Source organism: Lagopus muta, chromosome 10 (genome assembly GCF_023343835.1).
Source record: "Lagopus muta isolate bLagMut1 chromosome 10, bLagMut1 primary, whole genome shotgun sequence".
NCBI lineage: Eukaryota > Metazoa > Chordata > Aves > Galliformes > Phasianidae > Lagopus > Lagopus muta.
The window spans coordinates 12,434,405-12,458,916 of NC_064442.1; the positions used below are offsets into that span (position 1 = coordinate 12,434,405).

General features: G+C 40.7%; 3 protein-coding genes across 6 annotated transcripts in view; 1 reads left to right on the top strand and 2 right to left on the bottom strand.

The window, feature by feature from the left end:
* Positions 1-17,547, bottom strand: part of CCPG1 (cell cycle progression 1) — a 24,063-nt gene extending 6,516 nt beyond the window's left edge. The window contains exons 1-7 of one of the 2 annotated variants that reach the window (XM_048956875.1): positions 12,842-12,879; positions 9,118-9,189; positions 6,041-6,155; positions 5,164-5,243; positions 4,773-4,980; positions 3,712-3,807; positions 620-874 (exon numbers count right to left, since the gene is read on the bottom strand). In XM_048956875.1, coding sequence (XP_048812832.1) covers positions 620-874; positions 3,712-3,807; positions 4,773-4,980; positions 5,164-5,243; positions 6,041-6,155; positions 9,118-9,177 — 814 coding nt within the window. In that variant the 5' untranslated portion in view covers positions 9,178-9,189; positions 12,842-12,879. Of the gene's footprint in view, positions 1-619; positions 875-3,711; positions 3,808-4,772; positions 4,981-5,163; positions 5,244-6,040; positions 6,156-9,117; positions 9,190-12,841; positions 12,880-17,443 lie in introns of those variants that run through there. The other variant, XM_048956876.1, reaches the window with a different exon arrangement.
* On the bottom strand, positions 6,117-23,387 carry DNAAF4 (dynein axonemal assembly factor 4). Of its 3 annotated transcripts, XR_007379201.1 has the most exons (10): positions 23,110-23,378; positions 22,493-22,640; positions 21,656-21,789; positions 20,517-20,757; positions 19,628-19,773; positions 18,981-19,090; positions 18,151-18,304; positions 17,444-17,549; positions 9,118-9,189; positions 6,117-6,155 (listed from the first exon to the last, which is right to left on the bottom strand). XR_007379201.1 is itself a non-coding variant. In XM_048956899.1 (9 exons), the coding sequence occupies exons 1-9, from the start codon at positions 23,230-23,232 to the stop codon at positions 15,880-15,882; spliced, it is 1,272 nt and encodes a 423-aa protein (XP_048812856.1). In that variant the 5' UTR covers positions 23,233-23,381; the 3' UTR covers positions 15,171-15,879. The 3 variants fall into 3 exon arrangements, 2 of the variants coding, with proteins under 2 accessions (XP_048812856.1, XP_048812857.1); XM_048956899.1 differs by lacking the exons at positions 6,117-6,155; positions 9,118-9,189 and adding an exon at positions 15,171-15,989 and having other exon boundaries at positions 23,110-23,381; XM_048956900.1 differs by lacking the exons at positions 6,117-6,155; positions 9,118-9,189 and adding an exon at positions 15,997-17,331 and having other exon boundaries at positions 23,110-23,387.
* PIERCE2 (piercer of microtubule wall 2) lies at positions 13,567-14,007 on the top strand. The gene is given in 2 exon segments (XM_048955893.1): positions 13,567-13,586; positions 13,646-14,007. Coding segments are annotated over 2 exon segments (360 nt in total). The 3' UTR covers positions 13,986-14,007.
* Positions 23,388-24,512: the final 1,125 nt, after the last annotated feature.

Here is a 24,512-nt window from a genome sequence, read left to right on the forward strand (position 1 = left end):
TCCCTTTTCTGTGTCTTCTTTTTAATTGTTCCACGTATGTCTTACAAGATCAGAATTTAGATCAGTAAGAGTTCTGCTAGTTTGTTAAACACTGCATCGCTCCACATAACATTCAACTTCAGGCAATGTGCTAAACACAGACAAATTGCTGCTATCCTGGACTCTCTGAACCAGCTAACTGCAAGGACACCTACTGCTTGCTTTTCTCCATCAGAAAGAAGAGTATGGCTACTGTGTGCTCCTGTAAAAACATGCCTTGCTTTTAAACTTACCAGATGAGTACAAATAAGACAAAAGCCTTAAGTAATCCTCCAAACCCCGGTGGCAATGACAGACATTACCACAGATGCATTTTGAAAAAACAGATGTGAAAAAGCAAAACTCTCAAGCTGTGTTATGAGAAAAACACAAAACATCTATCTGCAAGAGCAAACTATTTATTTTAAACTTTAAATGTAGACATATTTAACACAATTACATTGCTGAAGGGCCTTTATTATCCATATATTAGTTGCTACTTCTTAGTTTTAGGTTTGGATTTTTAGCGAGTCAAAATAAAATGGTATTTGTTTCATAAGCAAGCTGTTGGTTCTATGTACTTTGTTTCCCATACACTCACCATAAAAATGTCCAAAGCCCATGCTGATTGCAATCACCAAAGCCAGAATGATGCATCTATTAAGGCCACTACTGAACTGCCGCTTGTGCTGCTGCTCTTGGGGAGGTTCAGGCTCTGGATCAACAGGTGACCCACTCTCAGCCTCAGAGCAAGAGATCAGCCTCCTCTTAGCCCGGCGTCTTCGTACTGTAGGACTGGACTGATGGCTGGTTTCATCGCTACTTGATTCATCATTGCTAGCCTGAGATGGAAAAACTGAAAACCAACACAGAACAGTCTTTAAAATGCATTAATCGTTGCTTTGAAAATAATTTAAGTACAAAAATCAATCGTACGTATGTAAAAAGTATTGGGCATCTATCTCAGAGAATGTTAATAAAACAAAGTAAAAATTCTCAATGTGCTAATTTATGCTGGATATTATGTAAGGAATTCTTGATATCCAAAGTTAAAAATTCATTTTAAAAAATGACAAGATAGAGACTCCAGACAGTATCAGCAAAAAACTGCCTGACACTTCCCTATACCTTCTAATTCACCCACTAAAAAGTCTATCATTTAGATGATGCTACCTCTTAAAATGTCTACATGCACTCCCCCTGCAAGTCCAGGTGAAGTAAAAAGGCTAAGAACTCAGATTTCCTTCTCTTGCAGATACTGACACTCAACTATTTAATAGTAAAAGAGCTACAGCCGCTAAAATAAAGCCACTTGAAATACACAGGCATTGTTTTATTGTATTCTCCCTGTGATCTACCTACAGCTGCAGACAAAATTCCACTGATGTTCAATTAGTGCAGGTATTGCAATATCTAAATACAGCTGCACATTGCAAATTTATTTCAATCTCTCTTTTTGATTACTTTTAATATCTACCATATGCTACCTGCTAACTCTTTACCCACCTTTCAGAAAAACAGAAAAATCAACCCATTTTCAACCAATCCCATGCAGGAAAAGAACCACACAGGTGCCTCTGTTTGTCCCTGCTTAACATCATGGAGCCAAAACGTTTACTGCCTGAGCAATGCTTCAGAATAATGGACAGGTCAAGGATTGAAAGAAGAACCAATTATAACCTTGAAAGTTATCTTCCAGAGGGTTTTTTTGTGTAGTGATATTTATGATACCATTTGTATGTAAACAGCCCAAAAGCCATATACTCTAACAGGAAAAACAACAACAGAGCTGTAATTGCTTGTAGCTATTCATGGTACAAATGTTTACTGCATGCGCTGTAAATAAACTGATACAGAGCAGCATATAAGCAATGATTATTTCCTCCCTCTCTCAACTGAAAGCATATGCTTCAAGTGTAAGGCAACTATAAAGGGGAAGCAGTGGCAGGATGAACAAGTGGTTCTGTGCTCATGCACCTAGCTCATATGCCTGGAATAGATTCAGCACGATCAGCGAGGCCTCCAGCACATGACAAAGTGCTCCTGCTGGGACATTTCTCAATTTGATGCCTGCAGTTACACAATGCTAAGATCCCTTCTAGAAATACAGCTGTTCATTCCCTTAATACAGATGATCAAATTTAGATGTATAAATGCAGAGTTACCGTCCTTGAATGTTTCACTATTGAAAACCATTTTGTCGAGCAAAGCCATCACTGAACTGACAAGAACACCAAGCAATGCCAGCAGTAATCTATAAAAAGCATTACCAATAAAGATTTGTCACTAAAGAAAAAAAAATCCAACCTCACAGAAGCGACTGCATCTATTTCACAAAAGACCATCAATTAGTATGTGGAACACATGTCTGATTTCTGACTCCACGGACAAGAACGTGTTAGATAATGAAAGATAATTCCTCCTCTAACTAGAAAACACATTTTAGTTGATTAGTCAAACCAAACAGACCAAGTAGAAGTTGCAATAAAGACAAATCACTTTGCTATTTGACATGCAGATTCTCAATGTATAGAACTTGTCAGAAAAGACACTGTTTTAGAATAACTTTTCAAGCAGATGCATACTTCCCCAATCCTAGACAGCAAAGACAAGCACTCAGAAACTGGTCAGGAGAGAGGCTGGTCGTTGCTGTGGGGATTGGGGTTGGTTTAGTTTGTTTTACAAGAACGCAGAGCTCAGACATCCTAAGGGATTACCCAGACATACTCAGTCAGACAGGTGTTATTGTTGCTTACTGGGGGGTGGGAGGTGTTTAGCTGTCAACTGGCAAGTTGTCAGTAATACTGCCTTACAGCTGCTCTAAGAATTCTGTATAAAGCTGTACTCTAAAATTAACAGGATGGAAAAATACAGAGGAAACAAACCACGACCACAGTAGCAGTCCATAATAATTGGTAATGCTAATATTTTAGAGGGTCAGACCTACATGGAAAATCAAACAATATAATAGTGTGAGCCAATGTGATTCTCCTTGACATTTCTATACAGATGTGACCTTTCCTAGAAGTAACTTATTTCCGCATATGAGTGCTTTTGCTGATTAACTTCTTTTGTGAAGCTGTTTGCATAGTTAGGACAGTCTAAATGTCCACAGGAATGGTTTGTAAGTGCAAGCATAGCAGCTAATCCTAATAAGGCCATTTTAGTATCTACATTCAGAAAGTCTGAAGCTCCTCCTCTTCCAAAAAAGTAGAAAATAGCAAGAAGTGGACAGCAAGTGCTTCTACTGGTGGAAAGCAGGAAATCCAAATGCTAAAGGTTTAGCGGTTATATTTAAAACAAATGCTAAAGGACTCCTGACTTCTGTAATACCTGGTCAGTTAAACACAGAGCACTAAAGACAATGTCGAAATCAACATCAGAAGGAAGAAATTTTTCCCGTCAGTCACACAGATTTTGAATCCAACAAGTGTCATTCCTCAAAATGTATTACAGAGTTCACTGATTTCCATTCCAAGTTTACATGTAAATTTATCATTCTTTTTCCCAAAGAAAATGAAACAAAACAGAATGACAGCTTAGCCAAACTTCAGCGAAGACTGGCTTTCAGCATCTGTTTGGAATATCACTACTATAAGATCAAGTCAGATTGGTAGTGATAATTTTAAGAACACTCCATGCAAGCCATAAGCAATCAGCTTTACACAAGCTGATCGAATTTAATCACACCACCTTGGAAAGGAAGACTGCGAGACACATGCTCTTTCACCTCATTGCCCCATCCCCTTACATAATCAGGAATCTTCCTCAGCTCCTCCAGCCAACTGACTTTTGTGTACAATATCAGGAAAGAAAAAAAAAAAAGCATTTTTAGAACTCAATCCTAAAGGAGAAAATAAAACCAAGCTAAACGTTAAATTAAAAGCTATGTCACCTAAAGACTTAAAGGTGAGTTCTGTTACTCATCATCACTTGTCACAATTAGAGGATAAATTGTCAATTTCCAATATCAATGGCCACTACAAAATATATGAACTTCTGAACATGTTTAATACTGATTGAGATAAAATGGTATTTTAAGTAAAATCATTCTCTTGACATAAACTTACTTTAAAAACTTAAAATTAAAAAAAAAAAAATCAGTAACAAAAAGCAGTTACAAAGAATAAATACAATGCAAAAAATACAAGTAAGCAGCCCAATAGAATTATAAAGGAGAAGGAAAAGAGAATAGTAACGTAAAAGCTTTCATTTTAAGGTTTGATTTTACTCTTAAATTAGCCAAACATTCATGTCCTTCCTCCTGCACACCGTGCATCACAGTGTTGTTAAATACTAGCAGCATCCTAATATATATACACATTTTTTATGTGAGCAGGTCAGCAAAAGATGTTTGTAGTTCAGCTACTACGAGCCCTTGCTGTGACCCCAAAAGTCATTCTATTTCAGTAGCTAGTTACCTACTGCCAACTCCTCAAAAGCAAAAAACAAACAAAAAACCAACAATGGCCAAAAGAAAACCTACAATTATTCCAGGAGCAAAACAACTGTGTGTTAGAAATTTACTTCTTATTTAATATACACAATACTTCACTGAACAGAATGCTTTCAAAAGAACAGCCTGCAGACATATTTGGACAAAAATCTTAAGACTTAGGACAACTAGAGTAGTCTCAGAGATTGCAAATATTTAGATAATGCATTCATCAAAACCTGCATTTCCCTTCTCCATATAAAGAATGTTTCCTAAGCAAAGATTTTTGTAGAACTGCTCAGTGACTTATTGCTCTTACCAGTTTCTGGATGGGAAAATGCATACTGACTGCTAGAGGAGGAACCCATGTTAAAATCCTCTGAACTGGGAGCTTCTTCACCATCAGCTGGGGCTTCCTCCTGACTTGGAGTTTCTTCCCCTTTTGGAGCTTCAAGTGTAACAATGTCAGAATCATCACTAATTGTGCCAATACAGGAACTATCATCGTGGACTTCTGCTTTCCTTTCCTAAGGAAGGAGACAAGGTAAAAATTATTAAAATACGTAGAACATAGACTAATTTGAAAAAATAGCAAGAGTTCCTAATGCATAAAAACAAAACAAAACGAACAAACAAAAAAAAAAAAACAGTATACTTTCATTTATATGATGTAGGGCTCACAGAAACTTCTGAATAAAATAACACATTACCTCTGGAACTGTTTGAGTTTCCTCAAGAGCAGAGAGAGTATTATCTACCACTGGTATCTCTCCATCAGTGCTACTCTGTGCTACAGAAAGAAAAAAGGAGAACAAAACATGGGAGTAAAACCAGGAGCTCTACAAATTCTCCTCATTCCCATGTACTATTAGATTATGTTAAGTCTGCATGTGATCTCCTAGCAATATTAATTATGAAATCAATTAATAAACTATAAGGGATACAAAGAGCACAATAACACTATTTGATAGAGCAAACTCTCAGCTGCAAAACTCTGTTTTTCAACAAGGTCACCATCATCAGCTGTGCATTTTCACCGGTGATGAATAAGAGTCTGCATTATGTGCTGATACAAATCTGCACCACTGGAGGTGCCCCACTGTCACCACTGCTGAAATGCACCACCCATCACATCACTGTGCTCACATCCACTGCTGTCCTCCATAAACATTCAGAAAGTATCACAGAATGCCCATGGGCACCATTTTTTTTAAACAGAATATTGTCAGGAAGGTTCAACCTTCACTGCCATACAAACATCCACCTCTGACAATGTGTAATAAAATAGGAGGTATTACTTTTGAAGCAGCTCCAATATACTAACACTTTTTTTTTTTCCCTTTCTCTTTGTTAATCACAGTACTACTATAAACTTACAATTCAATAACTGCATACCACTCCATAACATCTTAAATATTAACAAAAGACCTTACTGATTATACTTATTTGAAGAAAAAAAAAAATCATAAAGTTGATTATGGAACATTTTTCAGTCTGTTGAGTATATAAAGTCTATTGAAAACAACTTAATGCCAAGACTACAACAGATATTTGCATTTTTTATGATTCCTGCTTTCAGTTTCTTACCTTGCAATTCAATTGGGTGCTCTTCTTCTTGCAGAGAAACATATTCCTCAGAAACAAACTCGTGGTTGTCATTTGAGCTTCCATTCTCTGAAGTCACTGTCTCTATGTCAGAACCCTGGAGTTAAAGAGTTTTAAATGAATACAACTGACAGAAGCCCCAGTAACTGCAGACTATTAGGAAAGGAAACAAATGCTAGTGTAATACTCAGAATGACTGTAATTCTAAAAGGGTCAAAGACAACAATTCTGAAGAAAAAAGAGTAACCCAGACATCAATTACGCTGAGTATTTTAAATTGACAATTGTATTTAAGTTTTAAATTGATACTTAAATTGATATTTTAAATTGATAATTATTTTCTACTAGCTTTATTAGATTCATAAATCTGAATTCAGAAAAACAGAGGAGGTTGCCAATGAAGCTTTGAACATGAAATCTAGTTCTGGCATACATCCATGTGTTGTATGTAAACAAACAGCCCAAGAATGTGACATCCAGAGTACCAACATGAACTACGACAAGCACTACATGGAAAAAAAAATATGTCTGACCCCACTCCATCTCAGCTATTTTTAGCAAACCTGAATGGCTGCTGTACTAATACATCCCCGACACCACGAAAACAAGCGTCTGTAAATTGGATTGCTGTCTTAAATCCAGAAAGGAGCCTGAGTTATTTGTCAGTTGCCAGTCACCATCAACCTCCGAGCAGAGCAGGAACTGAAGATAAGCAACGCTCAGAGTCTGCAGGGCTCTGTAGTCCACAATACGTCTGACAACTCAGAATCCTCAAACTTCACAAACTTTGTTTAAAGGAACAGGTGGGATACAAAGTTATTAGAAAACCATGAGCATGCAAAACCCAACTAAAACACACTAAGTCACCCTGATCCATAAATAACTTGAGCTGTTTTTGTAAACAGAGCTAGTTATTTTTGCAACAGCAGGTGTGAAATTACAGTAGTAGCAATACTTCCAGATCAGTTTCCCTACATGCCTCACTTCAGAGCTTAAGCAAACATGTATGCTTTTGTTTTTATGAAGAGACTATACTTTGGGCAGATCTGACACTCCAGAAGTATTCTACATGCTCTCCACAATCATGCTACAATGTCATCTTCCTCTTTAAGAAGCTTCACAAGTTAACTTTGAGTAGTTTGCCAAACAGCCCAGACTGTATTCCTTGCCTACAGAAGCATCATAATTTAAATCTCAATAGCTTTGCAGAAACTCACCACTCGATTAGAAGTAATTTACTAAAATCTGAATGAAATCTTGGGAAAGAAAATACGGAAAGAAAATACAAAATTCTTTGTTTCAGGTTTCAGTTGTCCGTGGTTGCTGTTTTTTAAATGGATAAATAAAAATCTGTTCTGCTTTGTCTACACAAATCCCCGCCTTCCTATAATCTTGTACTGCACTAATTTACTTAGACCGTGTAATTCATTTTGAGCACAATAACCATTCCAAGTATGAAAACAAAGCACACAGCTCACAGCCGAGTAACCCAGCTGTTGTGGCCCAGCTTCTAAACCCATTCATTTTCATTACAGCCCTGTGAAACCCCACAATCTATGCGCTTCTGTGTTCCACTCGGTCTTGCAGACTGGAGGAAGTGAGTTTTCAGTCATTCCTTTGGTGACAGGATTCCAACCTGACATCCACCCCCCTCAAAACAAGGAAAAGAAGTTTAAGCCATCTCTCAAGTAGTCGAGAGTATTTCTGCAGACAACAAAAGCAAAACCATGTCCCAACATCCAAAAGCCATAAGCTATACTGTTTACTATTAATCTTGAAACAGAACTAAGCCATCAAAACTTGAGCAAAGACACAAGGTTATATTGATTTCCCTTTCAAATTACCTTGATTTTCATTATAATCTTCAAATACGAGGAAGCAGTCAATCAATATTTGTGATCTTTTCTTTTACTTCCTATTTTTCTCCTAGAAATGTACCATCTTGAGTACATCTCTTTCTTGAAATTGCTTTCATGCAGACAGTGAGAAGACAGAGCCAGCCATTCTGCACTGCTCTAGGAAACTCATTTACACCGGGGATTCTGGCTGAATAACTTGCTCAGTTCTCAGGACAAGGTTAAGTAGCAAAAACTGTAAAAATCTTAAACTCATTCATCAACCAAGATCAGAGAAGGTAAAATCTTCAGGACTAAAGGAGGGAAGTACATTGGAGATGCAGACAGATGTCTAGAACAGCTAAGCATTTCTAAATGACCTTGCCTTTGCCTTGCTCACTGCTCCAGGAAACAAGGATAAAACGTTCCTCTTATCAAACTCAAAGGCACCTGAGCCAGCTGGTGAAGACATCTTTGCAGTCCATGCAGTCAGTGGAGTCAATACAGCAAACCACTTTCAAATACAAATGTCTACTTTAGGATCAGAATTACTGATCTCTTAAACTCCACTGACTGCACTGACTTAGCAACAATGAGTGCCATCTCAACAGACTTTTAATTCCTTCACTTTTTTTTTTTGTCTAAAGATTTATTCTGCTATGAACTCATTTTTTAAGTCATTGTCCTTTATACAGTTAGCCAAACATCACGAGGTACGAAACACAAACACGCACGTTAATCCAGTGCTGCCCAGGCGTAACAGTGACGTCACAAGCAGCTGTGCCCCAACACCCGATCACAGCACGAGGCAAATCCAGCATTTCACACCAAGTGAGACTGTGCCTGATAAATGAAGCTACAGCAGAGACCAAGAGATGGGCAGAAACTCACCTTGCCATACATTTCATAGAGCTCCACACATTAATTAAGTTTTAAAGACGACGAGTATTTTACACCAAGAACCACTTTTGCCTTGCACACACATCCTGTCAGCTCTTCTCATCTGCTGCTACATAATCCACAGTCCCACTTCCTTATGTAGCAGTTAGATTGCTTTCGTGCATGGCATTATGGAAGGCACTTTCCTATCTCTAAAGCTCTCTTCCACATCCTCTGCTGATGTACAAGGCCCACACAAAACAAAAACTACCAAATGTAAACAATATCTTACTCCATATAATTAGTCTCAAACTGATGGAACTTTGCTCATTAGAGATCAGGTACCTCATGGTTGATGACAGTCCAGCCACAGGAGGAATCGCTGTCACTGTAACTTTCAGACATTTTCAAAGCACACTGCAAGTAAAAGTAGATTATTTTAATATGCAAGATAAATAATTTCACTGCTCTCTTGTCAAACAAATAAATAAATAGAAGGAAAAAAAAAAATCCACCTCATGTCATCACAGTATACTACACATTAAGTCTTATATTGTTATTCTTGAACTGAGGAGAAGGAAAAAGAAGAAAAAATACGATTCAGACAAAAAAATATATATTATTTTATACATACTCCCTATTATTTTTCTATGCTTGAAATATGGCTTTTCCTAACACATACTCATCTCAGCCAGCCAAAAGTCTTCTAGGCTAGCAAACAGCCACACAGAGACAGCACCAGCCAATACATCAACAGTTACACTTAAAATGTGTTTGTTTGAAGCATCCTTGCTTAAAGGCACACTTCAGAAGTTGAAGTCATCTCTATTTTTTACAGGTAAGGAACTAGAACTTACTGAAGAAAAACAGCTTTTGGAAGAAGATACTGATCAGTATTTAACAGGTTGCCCAAGGAGGCTGTGGATGCCCCATCCCTGAAGGCATTCAAGGCCAGGCTGGATGTGGCTCTGGGCAGCCTGGTCTGGTGGTTGGCAGCCCTGCACATAGCAGGGGGTTGAAACTGGATGATCATTGTGGTCCTTTTCAACCCAGACCATTCCATTGAAAAATCTTTTGAAAATAACTCTCTTCTGGGCGATGTCTTCCTTTCAGCTCCTTACAAGAACACATACTGATTCCAAAGAAGCTGAGAGCAGCCAGAGAGCACAGAAGCAGAACGGAAAAAGAGCTGAAGTACAGATTTCATGGTTATGGCACTGCCAGATGACTGGGGTAGCTATTTTCAGGACAGCTGTTGGCAGCAGCTTCCTCCATGCCTGTATTTTTCTCCTGTATGAGGAATACTGAGTATTGACTATCGTTAAATGTTTAGACTACTTCCATTTCTTAACAGAAAGATTTCAAAAAAAGTTCAATGCATCTCTTGTCCCTTAAAATAATAATAATAAAAAAAGGTCAAGTGTTCAATAATAACAGCCATAGCAGTATCACTGTGGGGAAAAACAAAAGCTCCAAAGGCAGTACAGGAAGCCTACCATATCTGTGCTACAACAAAAATAGCTGAGGAAATTCTTGTTCAATAAAGCTTCCATAAAATCTTATTTATATTGCTGATGGAGAACTCTGAGAACTTGATTACATTACTGCAGAAAAATAAACAAATAGAACTGGCACACCTAAACATGCACAGCAAAGTACAGAACTTTCAATTCCATCAAGAACACAGTCCATGTTTATCTAGTACATCCATGCTATGGTATGGTGCTGCGCATTTTTTCTAAAATAAAGCTTTTTTCCTCATCAACTTGGATGAATCTATCTGGGATTCCTCCAGAACCAGGGCAATGATGACAATCATGACAAGGCCATTAGCAGGAAGTATCAATCACCATAGCTACCAAACCTACAGATAAACCCAATTTCCATTACAAAGCCCCAATCTAAAAACAGTTGTCATTGCCCTTTTTCTTTTTAATCTTTTCCCTCCTTCAGTAGAGCTTTTCCTGGAATATCAGTGAGGGGACATCAGACTTTACTTACTTATCCATTAAAACCAAACCAAACAGCATTGTTCCATCAAAGTAATGAATGGCACAGACTGCACTGCAGAGCTCCCACCACAGGACAACATGTGCCTGCTGTCACTAACCTGCCCTGAATGTGAGCAGCGCTGCTCTGAAGGCTGCCAGCACCAGAAGGTGCCATCCCCCAGAATTGCTGCTGCCTATGTTGCAAACCCCGTTCATCTCAGGTTATCTGTTAGGAATTCCCTTTGATATAAAAACATCCCCATTTCATCATTCTACAGTTCAACAAACACAGTGATCATAAGAACACCGACTTCACTGTCACTGAAAACAAAGCCTTTTGCTTATCCACTGTATTTCAGGGCAAATATGGGACAGATCGTACTTGTGAGTCTGATCTCTCCTGTGGATAATAAATGAATAAATGAAGATTGTGGTTTTGTCACACAGCAAATCCAGTCACACTGCACCTTAGTGCTAAAGGAAAAGCAATGAAATCACATAATATAAACCCTTTCATATATTTAAAAAAAAAAAGAAGTATTTCTGTTGATACAAAGGCATTTATAAATTTTGAAAGGGCAGTTTCTCACAGCATACTTGGTGCTGGACACGGCCATGCCTGTCCTCCTCTGGCCAACTGAGCATTTCAGCATGGCCCTGGCTACAGCAACACAGATGCTATGACATGCTGTCCCTCCTCCCAAATCAGGTAGACAGGTAATGGAGCACAGCATGAAACCAGTTCCAACAAACACACAACCTCAGGCTCTACAGAGCTGTTTAACATATCTTCCCTCCAAAACCCACAGCTTCAGGTTCCCTTGCTTTAGCAGCAGGGGGGTATCTGTGTAATCCAAAGATATTCAAAACCAAGGGACAGACAGCCACACAATCATTATTTTGTACTGCTTGCTGGCCTTGATGAACAAACAGCCTTGAGCTAAGGGTTACTTATCTTGTGCTCAGCCTGAATGTCCCACCAATACTGGATAACTGCTTATAGGTTTGAGCAGTCAGCAAAAAAAAAGTTTGCCTAGTATGGAAAATAATCAAATAAAGAAAAAAAAAAGAATTACAAAATAAGTGAGATAGGTAACTGTTGTATTTATCAAGATGCAGGATGGTTCTGATATTAGTTGATTAAGTTCTGATAGACTGAAAGGCATCTCTTGGACATCTATATTCTTACAAGCACAGAAGTAAAGCTTTTTTAGAATTATTTTGTTCTAAAATAAAATAGCTTGCATAGCTTTAATAAAAAAAATACCCAGGTACGCTGCTCCTGAACCACAAGCAACAGCTAAGCTGCTTATTTCTGTGAAAAATGAATAAGACACGCACAGTCCTAACAGTTCAAGCTCTTTTATACCCCAGCCCGCAGTGGGCAGGTAACTCCAGGCCCCAAACGCCCCACACCTCTGCCGACACCTGCTTTTATACGGCCGTCTGGTAGCCAGAGGTGCGCCGCCCTGCCGAAGCGCGGGACGTAGGCAGGACGCGAACAGGCCGGCAGACACCTGTCCCGGGGCACGGCACGGCACGGCGCGCCTCGCCCCGCGTACCCACGGGAGCAGGACGGGAGCCCGCAGCGGAACAGCGCGCGGCCGGCACCCCGCACGGCCAGCGGGAGGAACGACGCGGAGCCACGGCTCGTCACGGCCCGCCGTGCCCCGGCTCCAGCGGACGTTGCCGGCTCTCACCCCGCGCCGCGCGCCCCCGGCTCGTCCCGCCCGGACCCAGTCCCGCCGAGGCAGCGCAGGTGCCGCCCGCCCGTCCCGCGGCGGGGGATGATGAAAGAGCAGGAAGTTGGCACGCGGCGCTGCCCCAGGCGGCGGGGCCCGGCTCGAGACTGACGGCTTCCCCCCGCACTGCACCCGGAGCGCCTCCTCAGCCTCCCCGGCCCCCCGCCCGTGCGACCCCCGAGCGGCCCCGGCGACCCCCCACCCGCGGGCTTCGCCCCTCCGAGCGGCCCCTCCGCGCCGGGACAGGCTCCCCGCGACCAGCCGCAGCGCCGCAGAGCGGACCGCGCACCTGAACGGGCCGGGGCCGGCAGCCCCCGAGGCCGCCCCGCCGCCTACCTGAGCGCGGGGCCCGCCGCAGACGACGGAACGCCGGCGGGACCGCCGGTGACGCCGCCGCAAAACAACACCGAGCGCCCGGGCCGGCGCCTGCGCACGGCGGCGGCGCCCCGGGGCGCCCTGGAGAGCGTAGTCCGCGCCCCGCCGCGGCCGGCCGGCCCGACCGCCCCGCCGACTACAGCGCCCGAAGCGCACCGCGCCGCGCGCCCGGCCCCGCCCCGCCGGCCCACGGCTGCTATGGCGACGCCGCGCCGCGCACCGCGGCCGCAGCGGAACCGCCGAGCTCGGCGCGGGGCCGCAGAGCGGCCCGGCCTTTGGAGGTTCATCCCCGGAGCCCCGGGCGAAGGGACAGCGCTCCTGGGCGACTGCACCGCGCCGCTCGCACTGAGAAAGGGGGTGAACGGGAGCCCTGCTTAGGGCAAGCCTCTGACAGATTGGAAGAGCCAAAAGCGAAACGTAACAACCACATCGCCTTATTCTTACACGTATTTTCTTATCGCCCTTACTGCTCCTGTCACACATTAAGGCACGTATGCTCAAAAGCTTATCGCTGATGCAGAAATTAATGCCACGTCAAGCTTTGCTACTACATCTCAACACGAGTTCATTTCTCCCTGCCCCCAGCTGACTACAGAAGATCAGAAGCAAGCAGTGTGCAGCTCCCTGCTGCACCCGGGTATTTCACTACATGCCTTGCACAACACTCTGACCACAAACATGAACAAATGCGAGATGTTCTGCCCCAGTATGTGAAAGGCTGAGCGTAATTTGCTTCTTTAGCAGTGCAAGATGACTTCTGCTGAGAAAATGCCTCAGAGTTCAATCACCAAGAAAAAAACCATCTCCTCATCCTCCTCCCCACACAAACCCCTGGAATCCCATGTCCTCCTGCATGCTGGAGCCCAGCACACTCCTGACCAGCAGTTCTTTGGCAAAGCCTCAGGTTTTGCTGTTTGAAACAGCCTCATACAAATACAACACTGCAGTACCTACTGCATAGATGCTGCCCCATACGTATCTTCCCCTGGATCAAACATTTCCAGAACACTTACTCACTTGTGGATCATCTCAAGACAGTTATTTAAATACTGCCTTTGACAGAAGTAGTGTTTATGACTACCCCAGCTTGCAGCATACTTTGTAACAAACAAGTCCCTTCTCTCACAGACCAGACACTTTGCTTTAAGAACTCTGACTTTGTTGTTTCAGTTGTTCTGGGAATAACAGCCAAATATTTCAGTTGCTTTGTTTGCTGCTGTGAGTAAAACATACCCAAAAAGATGTAGCACATTAATGACGCGCTTCTCTGAGTCAAAACCGAACTGCAAAAATAAAACTTTTTAAACCTATCATATGTGTAACTCAAATCTGTAGGAAGAGTCAAATGCAGGAGTCGTTTCCTGGAATGGTTATGTTTAAATTATTTTCTGATTTTAAAACTCTGCACTGCTACATCCCAGGACACTAAGTATCAGCCTACCAAAACTGACTTTGATGTGGTATACACAGCACAAGCTCAGGTGTTTAGATCAGTTTTACTCCATTTGTTCCCCATGTAGCCAAACCAGACAGGCTGGTGTTATCTGTACCACCAAGTACATTCGATTCTGCAGGCTCTCATAAGGGAACTGTGTCTATTTCACAGCAGTAGAAAAAGGCACCTGCCTACATCAGAAACAGCCTTAAGTAGCTATCACAGATCAGTACAATACAAAGTATTGTATAACTTATCAATAATATAACTTATCAATATTGTACATTGATGTATATATTGTGTAATGTACACAGGTTATTCTAACAGACTCCAAACCAAACCAGAGAATTAGAGACTCAAAAACAGAACCTGCTTCTTTCATCTTCCTCCTCTCAACAGTGACTCCTTATCTTAACCCTCGCTTCTCCTCAGTACCTACCTGAAAGAAAGTTACCGTATTTTGGCAAGTGTAGTATTACACTTAACTGAGGCACTGCCCTCCTTTCAACTGCCATGAACAAAGCATTCACACCTCCCTGCCCTGCAATTCAGTAAGTATCTGCAGATAAGATGGCAGCTACCCCCGGCATTTCTGACTCAGCTCAGCACAACTCCCAAGGCTCTAGGTCAAACATCTGGAAGCAACACCTGCCACCCCCTCCTTGTTTCAACAGCATGAAAATTGCACAGAATATCTTATCTACATATACATTTGTACATTCTTTCTCAATTCCCTTGTTCGGTCAGCCCAAATGATACAAAATAGTCTGCAAATATTTACAAATCATGGCTGCTAAAAAAGAATATTCTATGCTACATAAAATTTACCTCATGATTTCAGGTGGAGGCTATCTAAACTGGGTGCCTGAATTACAGTGTATGAATTCACTGTCTTAGTTTCAGATATACCAAGCTCTACAAGCACAAAGAAAAGAGGAAAGCACATAAAAAAGAGAAGAGCCTTCAGACTGCAGCAGGAATTGCGAGTGCTCAACAGGCACAAAAATTCAGACCACCATCCATGTTAGATTTATTAAAAATAAATTAATATTTCCTAGTGCAAATCCATATAAAATGTATGAAATTACTAAACTTATATTTCACATAGACTTCACAGCAGATACTTTCACTAGTATCCAAGCACAGATAACTGTTTTGTCTTTGGTGAAGAACAGGAAGAGAAGTTTTGTGCTGACTACAGGGAACTACTGAAGATGTTTGAAAACTCACTGTCTACATTCAGTAGATACTTCCAGACAAACAATTTATTTGGCTGTAGGTAACTTCAAATCAAGTACAAAAGGTATGTTTTATTCTTTAGCCCAACACACAGCACAGAAAAAGAACTTGACAACCTTGTATCAAAATGATATGCAGTATATCTAATCGTATTTGTTATAGAACCATGCTTGCCAAAAAATAACTACTCATATCCAGTACTTTATAAATTCAATAGGTATTCCAAGTGAAACAAAAAAAATCTAGTTAGCAACATACTGAAGAGAACATGAACTAAGGCTCCTTCTGAGGCCCCCACGAGGCACAAAAAGCTCCTTTTTTATTTTTAAGAATTTTGCACTGTTCCCTGAATTGTGTGTCGAATCTTCTCTGCATCTTTTTCTATGGTTTTATTTTTAGGATCAATCTTGAGAGCTGCTTCATAATCCTGGAGACCTATCAATACATTAATAAGAGCGTCAATCATTAATGCAAATGTCTTTTCCTCTTTAGCAACTAACTGGAAATAAATGCTCCCTGGCTGACTGCATAAAGTACTGCTCTTGAAATTTGCTATTGAGCAAAACAGATCAGAACAACAACAGGATTAACTGCTGTCAGTATACTAAATGTATACCTGGTTCCTATTATTTTTAAAAATATTTTAATGGAAACATCACTGCTACACAAACATTTCAGGTCCTGAAACACCAAAAGAGACCCGCTTCATCATATGTATGTGTCTCTGCTCACACACAGAGGTCAACTAACTTTGGTCTAACTTAGGCTTTCTTCAGCCTAGAGACTTTTCACAGGGTAGGGCTTCCACCTGCAGACTATCTTACAGTTGTTCTAAGTTTGCCATTCAGTTAACAAATAAACAAATGATCACAACAGCCTAATCAAATGGTTTCTACATCAGACAAAATTATAACAGAGGAACACTGGGTAAAGGAATTACAGATGTGGGGAGTGTTCAAGAGTGTTCTGCAACAGATAGAAAAATTGACTAATGGAATGAAAACACATGAAAACAAGAAAAAAAACCACATGCTATGAATAAGATAGCTTGAAGATGGAAGGAAAGGGAGAAAAGGGAGGAAGTAGTCCTTATTAGGCTTTCCTGTACAAGTGAAATTGCAAGGAAGTGATAAAGGGATTCATAGATAAGATAACAGCTGGAAAACCTCTGCATAAACATTTTGAACATTCTTCACTTGCTATTATCATCTTTCCCTTTTAACTTTGCCTTACAAAGCCAAGGGACACATAACTCATATCTGTATAAAGGTGACACATACTTGACAAACATCTTTTTGGTCAATATGGATTTCATATACAGGTTTAAAAAGACATGTTACTACAAAGGTCACAAACAAGTAATTTAGAAATATTTCAGGTTATTTTAATTAAGGTGTTCTATAGTTGCTAATGCTATAATCTAAAAATCAGTATAGTGTTGTCTCATGAACAGCTGAAGTACTGCAACCTAGTTTCACATCAGTTTGCCTGCCACTTTTGAATGGTTCCTAATTTGAAAGTCTCACCTCTGACCTCTCATTTCACTCCACATAATACCCTCCATGGCCAGCAGCTTGCTACAGTCAAGATTTGGCTGCAATGCACAGAAAGACTGACTACCCAACAGACCAAAGGGAGGATGATACACAACTCACTGAAGCCTTTTCCTCAATGAAACTAATGTGTACCCCCTGAATTAGAAGTATAATCAATTCTCTGACAACTTAAGATTTAAAAAAATCAAGTGGAATTGCAATTAACCAGTAAATTGTCCTTCCTGAAAAGAAAAAAAAAGAAACACAGGTGTGAGCAGTCTCACTGAGCTAAACCAATGACTCAGTTGTCAGAATGGGTCCATGTGCATGTGTTCACAAAGATCAAGGTCTTACCTTCAGCATACAGCTCCAGCTGACAAAAGGCTGTGCCACGTCTCACATATGCTTTCACTCGAGCATTCTCATTATCAGGAACAGGTGGTGTTAGCAATTCTAGTGCCTTCACAAATGAAAACACCAGAAATAGTTACAAGTAGATTTTCCACAATTTCGTTGATTTTTTTGTTTGTTTGGGGTGGGTTTTGTTTGATTAACTTACACATCTTCCTTTCACTTATTAATTACAATTGAAATGTAACTATACAGCCTACATAACTCACTAGTATTTCTATCACTCATCCCACAGTTTGATAAACATATTATCACTGCCATGGTTAATACATAGAGATGATGCAGCCCTTACTGAAAAATGTCTGGTATTTTTAAGGTGTCTTCCTTACTACTTCTGCCACCTCTTTTTTCTTCCCATCATGTGAAGAACATTACAATATAATACAACAGGTATTTGTGCATATTCAGTACTTTTTCTGCTCCAAGTTGGTGGTTTGTTTTGTTTTAATCCCTGGAGTGAAAGTGTTCTATGATATTTTACCAGTAAAGAAGCATGTACCAAGTCAACTGGTTTCATTACACCAATTCCAAATTTAAAAGTTGTGAACTGCACTATAACTTTTTTTACAGATCTTCTTGAAACAGAAGTATTGCAATAACAAATCACAAGTGTGTATAAGACAATAGTCTGAGAATCTATACGTTTATACCTTAGAGGAATCTTCAATGGCTTTGTGTAAATTTCTCAGCTTAAGATGGCAAGCAGCACGATTCAAATACAGCAGTGGAAGCTTATTGTTTAGTCGGACTGCAAGGTTATATGCATTTACAGCTGCAAGATAGTTTCCTGTTGCAAACATTTTGCTAAGTATAAAGCAAGAAGTGAAACGTGATTTCAACAAGATAATGCATCATGAAACAAATATCTACTTCTTAATAAGAATTAAGCAAAAATTATGGATTTAGCAGGTTCCATTTGTCGTTTACAACTTTTTCTGAGAACTTAATGTTCAGAACGTCAAACAATGCACAGAACATAGCACATTGATCATGTTTTGCAAAGTCACATGTACAGGTCAGCAAAAAGTGGACACATTTATGCAGCCACATGACTAATTTTAAGAGATACATCAGATTATGATTATCTAATCAAAACATCCTGTATAACACAGCTACATAAACGCACCAATAGTTTTATAAATTCCTAGTGCTTGCTTCAGACAGGTATTTAACATCTGAATAAGTGCAACTGACAGGAAATTACCTAGGCATAATATTTCACTAATTGAACGGTCCTCAGTGTGAAAATGTGCTGTGTTTGTTTATGATTTTATTTTTAAATGATGAATTTCCTTCAGCAATTTCATCTCATGACTTTCTATGAGATTAAAAGCCCTTAAGCTACCAATAAACTCTTCACTGTGTAGACATTCCTCATCTGTGTTTAGAATAAACCAAAAATATCACAATTATACATAAGACAAACATAGTGTAACTAATATTTCATTTTAAATAAATCTTCATATGGAATCTGACTTACTTTCCCTTGTCCTTTAACCAGTCTGGATTTTTCTCCTCTTCTTTTAAATCTTCCAGCTCAGACAAATCAGCATTTATTATCCTTCGAGCTTCTGCCTGTTTTTGTAGCCACTTTAAATATACAATTTGCAAGTATTATTTCTGAAGGAAAAATTAAATACTGTTCTTATCTGCTCATTCAGTCTACCAAAAGAATTCTATTTGCCTCATATTTTGGGCAGAGATAAATATTCATTAATGTAAGACAGGAACAATTTCCTATTTTCCCCAAATATTTTATTGCTGTGTGAGAAGTAAGGTCACTGCATTATTAATACCTATTCAGTAAAGCTCAAGAGAGACTTATTGTGAGAGGTAAGCTTCAGAGAGTTCCTTTTTAAGACAGAACTTAATGAGTCTTAAGTGTAAGAGCAAAGAAATTTCCAACCTTGTACTTCATGGAATTCAGTGTTGCAAATTTTTAATTAAAAAAAAAAGTCTTTTATCTACACAATGGTCAAAAGTATTTAAATCTTCAGATAAGACTGTATTCCTTGGAAGGTAAGAACAGACCACAGGTAACGTTTTTGCCAACTTCCTGAACAAAGAGTAAATGGTTTGCCATCCTGGAAGACAAGAGAAGCACCAGACAAACACAACAATCCCTACCTCTTCCTCTTCTGCTACACGAGACTCTCGAAGAGCTGTAGGAAAAACTCGTGATGTGAAGTTGATTTTAATAGTACCAGCAGATCGAGGAGCTGGCAACTGCTCTTCTCTTAAATTCTCTGAAAAGATACTATAGGAACCACGACCTACAAAAAGAATTAGAGTACTAGAACTGAAAAGTGAAAGAAAAGGGATTATTTTTCTGTTTTTCTACCAAATTCCAAAATAAACCTAATCTAGAAATTCTGGTTATTAGAAATAAACCTTCAGGAAAGTTGGGACTTATTCTATTGAAGTAAAGCTTCAAACAGCATTTGTTCTTGCTGCTAAGCATGCAATGTATTACTGACACTACACTGTCAGAAATGGGTTCTTTTTAAAGCACTCTTTCACTTACATGACTCTCTAGCAGGGCAAGTGTAAGACCTAAAACTAATCTTACTGAACAATTTAAACAAAACCAAAAGGAACAAACTTTTCTTGGCTTAGTTCCTCATTAGCTCTCTGCAGGGCCAAGGCATGGGAGAGTGAAATGAGACTGCTTATCTCTGCAAAAAATGGCAGTGTGGACACTTCAGTGGTAACATGAACTCCACCCTCAGAGAGTTTGCTTTGCACTGCTAGAAAGACTTTCTGTTCTATTTTGCTAAAGCCTACAACAAAACTTGGCTTGTGTTTCCAAAGACTTAAATGAGAGCTAAGAACTCACACATTTTAGCTCAATGAATTGCAACAAAATAAAGACACAAATGTAACTGCAAACCAAAAAAAAAAAAAAAAAAAGAGTTCAGTACAGTAGAGACAAAGATAAAAAATGAACCAGAAACATCTAGGAATAAAGTTATACCCACGCTCTGCAGCATGTTAAAATATATCTCAATAACACAACCTTTTGTATCTTTGAGTTTGGTCTTAGAAATTTCTTCATTAGGAATTCTGGTTTTGTTTATTTTTTCCCTTTTCTTCTCCTTTAGTTGCTCTCCTTCTTCATGTAGTTCCCCTTCATTTTGTACCCTCTTTTGTTTCTCAACATTGTTTTGCTGACATCTCCATAGCTCCAACTCCTTAGCAACTTTCTGTCTCTCCTGTTCTTTCAGACCTTCAATTCTTTTTCTTTCTGCTTCTTCTAGCTGTGTGAATGATAAAACTGTGAGACACATAACATTCAATAATAAGATGTCTGAATAAAAGGTATAATTGTTTTTGCCAGTATCATGTCCCAAGTAAATAATCATCATTAACAAAAGCCCACAGGTAAAGTTATAAAAAATGCTTTAAAATGACTGTAATTGTGATGAGCAGTAAACTGATTAGTTTTTAAAAGCCATATATTTCAACTATTTTACTACCACTATGGAGGTATGATCCAATTTTCCCTGCATATTAAAGAATGAAAAAGGTACTCCCCAAACAAATCTTTAATAGGCTTTCCTTTTGTCTTCAAAGTTCATTTCAGTTCGACACACAACATATGCTGTTCACATATCACCCTTACACTGAAAAAAATACTTTTTTTTTTTTTTTTTTTTAAATCTACTTGGACTGCTTTATTATACTTGATGTTAAAGCTCTTCCTGCCTTTGATTCAGTAATGATGATGATTACTAGAGAGCTGGGAAGTGCCTTCCGATGAGGCCCTAATTACCAGTGCTTCTGGAAGACGACACCTCACTGAATGAGATTTTTAAAAAATGAATATTTGTCAACAACAAATGAGCAAATACTCACACTGTTTGCAGAGGCCAATGTTAATAGATTAACATTTTGCCCCATAATTATAGTCTTCTTTTAAGTGATAAAAATCTGAACTCTCACACACACACACAAAAACTTTCTTCAGAGTAATTAATGAAAACAACCTCTAAGTATTTTTATAGCAATTTCATAACTGGTAAGACCTATGTTTTAAGATACAAGATTCTCCACCACTGTAATAAAAATGAGTCCTTCTTACACATTTAACCAAGCAGCTCCCAGATTAATTGGCAATTACATCCACATGTTTTGTAGAGTTCCTTCTACATTTACCTTCATTGTAGCCTCCAAAGCATACTTCTTGTGCTCCTGTTTTGTAACTTTTTTTGCTTCTGTCTCCTCTTTTGCCTTTTCGTGTGCTCTAAGAACAGCATTCTCTCTTAGATGTTGCAGTTCCTCCTTGTTAACTTAAATAAACGAAAACTGTTCACTAATTTAGGTCTGAAATTCTATTGTGATGTACCACTTTCATAAAAACAAGATTCCTCTTTTACATTTTGTCTAAGAAAATGCAATGTTTCCAGCTCCACAAAGCAGTTTTCATCAAGCCCATCTCTAAACGTGAAAAAGTAAGATTCACAAACACACAGTGCTAGTTTCATAAGAAACACTGTTTTGTGCTCAGCAGAACCACTACATTCCTTATCTGTTCTGCTGTACTTTGTATTTTAACAATAAACAACGTTCAATTTAGGAGATGGGTAGCTGCAGAAGTTACACTTTTTAAGTTATGATTTGTAAAATTACATCAGAGAAATCTTTCCTCCCCCCAAACTGGCTTTTCTAATAATTTCTCGCTCTTTTCAGAACCAGCATTTTGGCCCCAGCAGTTGATCAGTATGGAACCAGCAACACCACGAATATCATCTACAATTTCCTACGAATGAATGGAAGGTGACTCAGAAAAAAAAGGAATAAAATGTTCCCAGCTGACACCCACATTGTTCAGTGACAGATGAGAATTCTTGCACTTTCTGAAGCCATGAAGGTAAAGGTAATATTTACCTATATCAAATAATACAGTTAGAAAAGCAGCAAAGCCATTAAAGAGAGTTTTCACACAGCTTGGGTCTTTTACAGGCAATCTGTTTTTCCCTACAGAGAACTTACCATTTGCTACAGTCAGGGACTCCCACATGGCCACTTCTTTTTTATACAAAGTGAAGAAAACGATTCCATTGCCGATCTTTGCTGTGCTGTTTGTGTCATCAATAGGGGCATATAAAACAGCTTCAAATAAAAAGGGAGGGACGCTTACCTATAAAAATACAATTAACAAACACGTACTAATAACTGAATTCTTATTTCATTCTCAGACGTTCCAAACAACACAAGCACACAGCACACCTCAGCAACAAGTGCTGCTCAGCAAGCTGATCACTCAGCACACCGTGCAGTTTTTAGAACTACTGGACCAGATCAAGAGACCCAAACCGTGTGATCTTCTGCACCCAACTAGAAACAGCAGACCTCGAGTTTATCCTTATAAGTCACAGTTCATGCAGAAGCTTACAGAAAAGGCAGCCAGCACCCACCGAACCGGACAGGTGCTGGCATTACTAGTTGGAACAGGGCAGCCTAGAGAGATCGGCACGAACAGCCTGCTTCACGCAAAGGGACAGCAGAGCCTAACGTTTGTAAAAGGCTGCGAAATCGGCAGCGCTGCCACGGTGCGCTGAGCGCGTGCTTTTAACGGAGCGACGCCGGACCGCAGCCCCGCCGCCCACCTTCAGGTACCGCTCGGTGCAGAAGATGTTGGCGGCGGTGACCCGCAGGCCGCGCACGGGCAGCGAGAGGTACACGGCGGAGCCGCTCTGCCGCCAGCTGTGCTCCCGCAGCCACAGCGGCATGGCGCCGGGCGTTGCTAGGGAAAGCCGAGCGCTTCCGGGGCCCCGCACCGCCCACGGCAGGCGCTGGCAGCCGCCGGCAGCCGCAACTGATGGCACCGGGCCGGAGCGGTGCGCCGCAGGCTGGGAGTTGTGGGCCGAGCCCCGGGACCGTCCGGCTACGGGGCGTACGTGTGTTGAAACTGTGGGCTCGGCAGAACTCGGCGTTGTGGGACCGATCCCGGCCTGTTACTCACCGAGACGCTAAGCTGACGCTGGTCTGGCTTCCATCACTCACACCTGAACAGGGCAGGATAGAATGCAGCTCATGTTATCCAACTGCACTTCCATGGCTGTTGGTACTCGGAGAACTTCTAGTAAAAACTATTACAAGGTGAGGACTGATTTAAGCACTGAAGCTCCCGATGACCTCTAACGAGGGTCAGGCCATGCCTGCAGCTCAGTGTAGCGCCCCGCACAGTGCTGACCCAGGCAGGTAACACAGGCTGCTGCCCAGCCTTCCTCAAACAGCAATGCCCCTGTGTCCAAGTAGTCTAAAGCACGCAGAAAGCAGCTAGTTCTGGGGAACGTCAACTGAAGGCAAACCCAACTCACTTGGAGCAATCTTCCATCAGAAGAGTGGTGGCCAGCAGGAACAGGGAGGTGATTGTCCCTCTCTGCTCCGCTCTTGTGTGGCCCCATCTGCAGTACTGCGTTCAGGTCTGGAGCCTCCAGTACAAGAAAGACAGGGAGCTGTTGGAGAGGTTCCAGAGGAGAGCCACAAAGGTGATCAGGGAACTGCAGCACCTCCCCTGTGAGGACAGGCTGAGGGAGCTGGGCTTGTTCAGCCTGGAGAAAAGAAGGCTGCGGGGTGACCTCATTGCAGCCTTTCAGTACCTAAAGGGAGCCTACAGAGAGGAGGGGAAATCAACTCTTTGAAAGGGTTGGTAACTGCAGAACAAGGGGAAATGGTTTTAAGCTGAGGAAGGGAAGATTTAGGTTGGATGTCGGGGGGGAAGTTCTTTACTATGCGTGGTGAGGTGCTGGAACAGGCTGCACAGAGAGGTTGTGGATGCCCCATCCCTGGAGGTGTTCAAGGCCAGATTGGATGGGGCCCTGGGCAGCCTGGTCTAGTATTAAATGGGTGGCAGGGGGGTTGGAGATTCATGGTCCTTGAGGTCCCTTCCAACCCAGGCCATTCTGTGATTCTGTGATTCTGTGGAGCAGTCCAGTGCATTTAAGTTCCTGAAATACATAGTTACTTGGAACTACTTGGAAAAATCCAAAAGAACCACAAAGTCGTG

Coding starts and splice junctions, on each gene's coding strand:
- DNAAF4 (XM_048956899.1), bottom strand. CDS start 23,232: ATGCCGCTGTGGCTGCGGGAGCACAGCTGGCGGCAGAGCGGCTCCGCC. Junction 21,790..22,492: donor GTCCCTGACTGTAGCAAATG/GTAAGTTCTCTG, acceptor CGTTTATTTAAG/TTAACAAGGAGGAACTGCAA. Junction 18,305..18,980: donor TGGTTAAAGGACAAGGGAAA/GTAAGTCAGATT, acceptor CTTTATACTTAG/CAAAATGTTTGCAACAGGAA.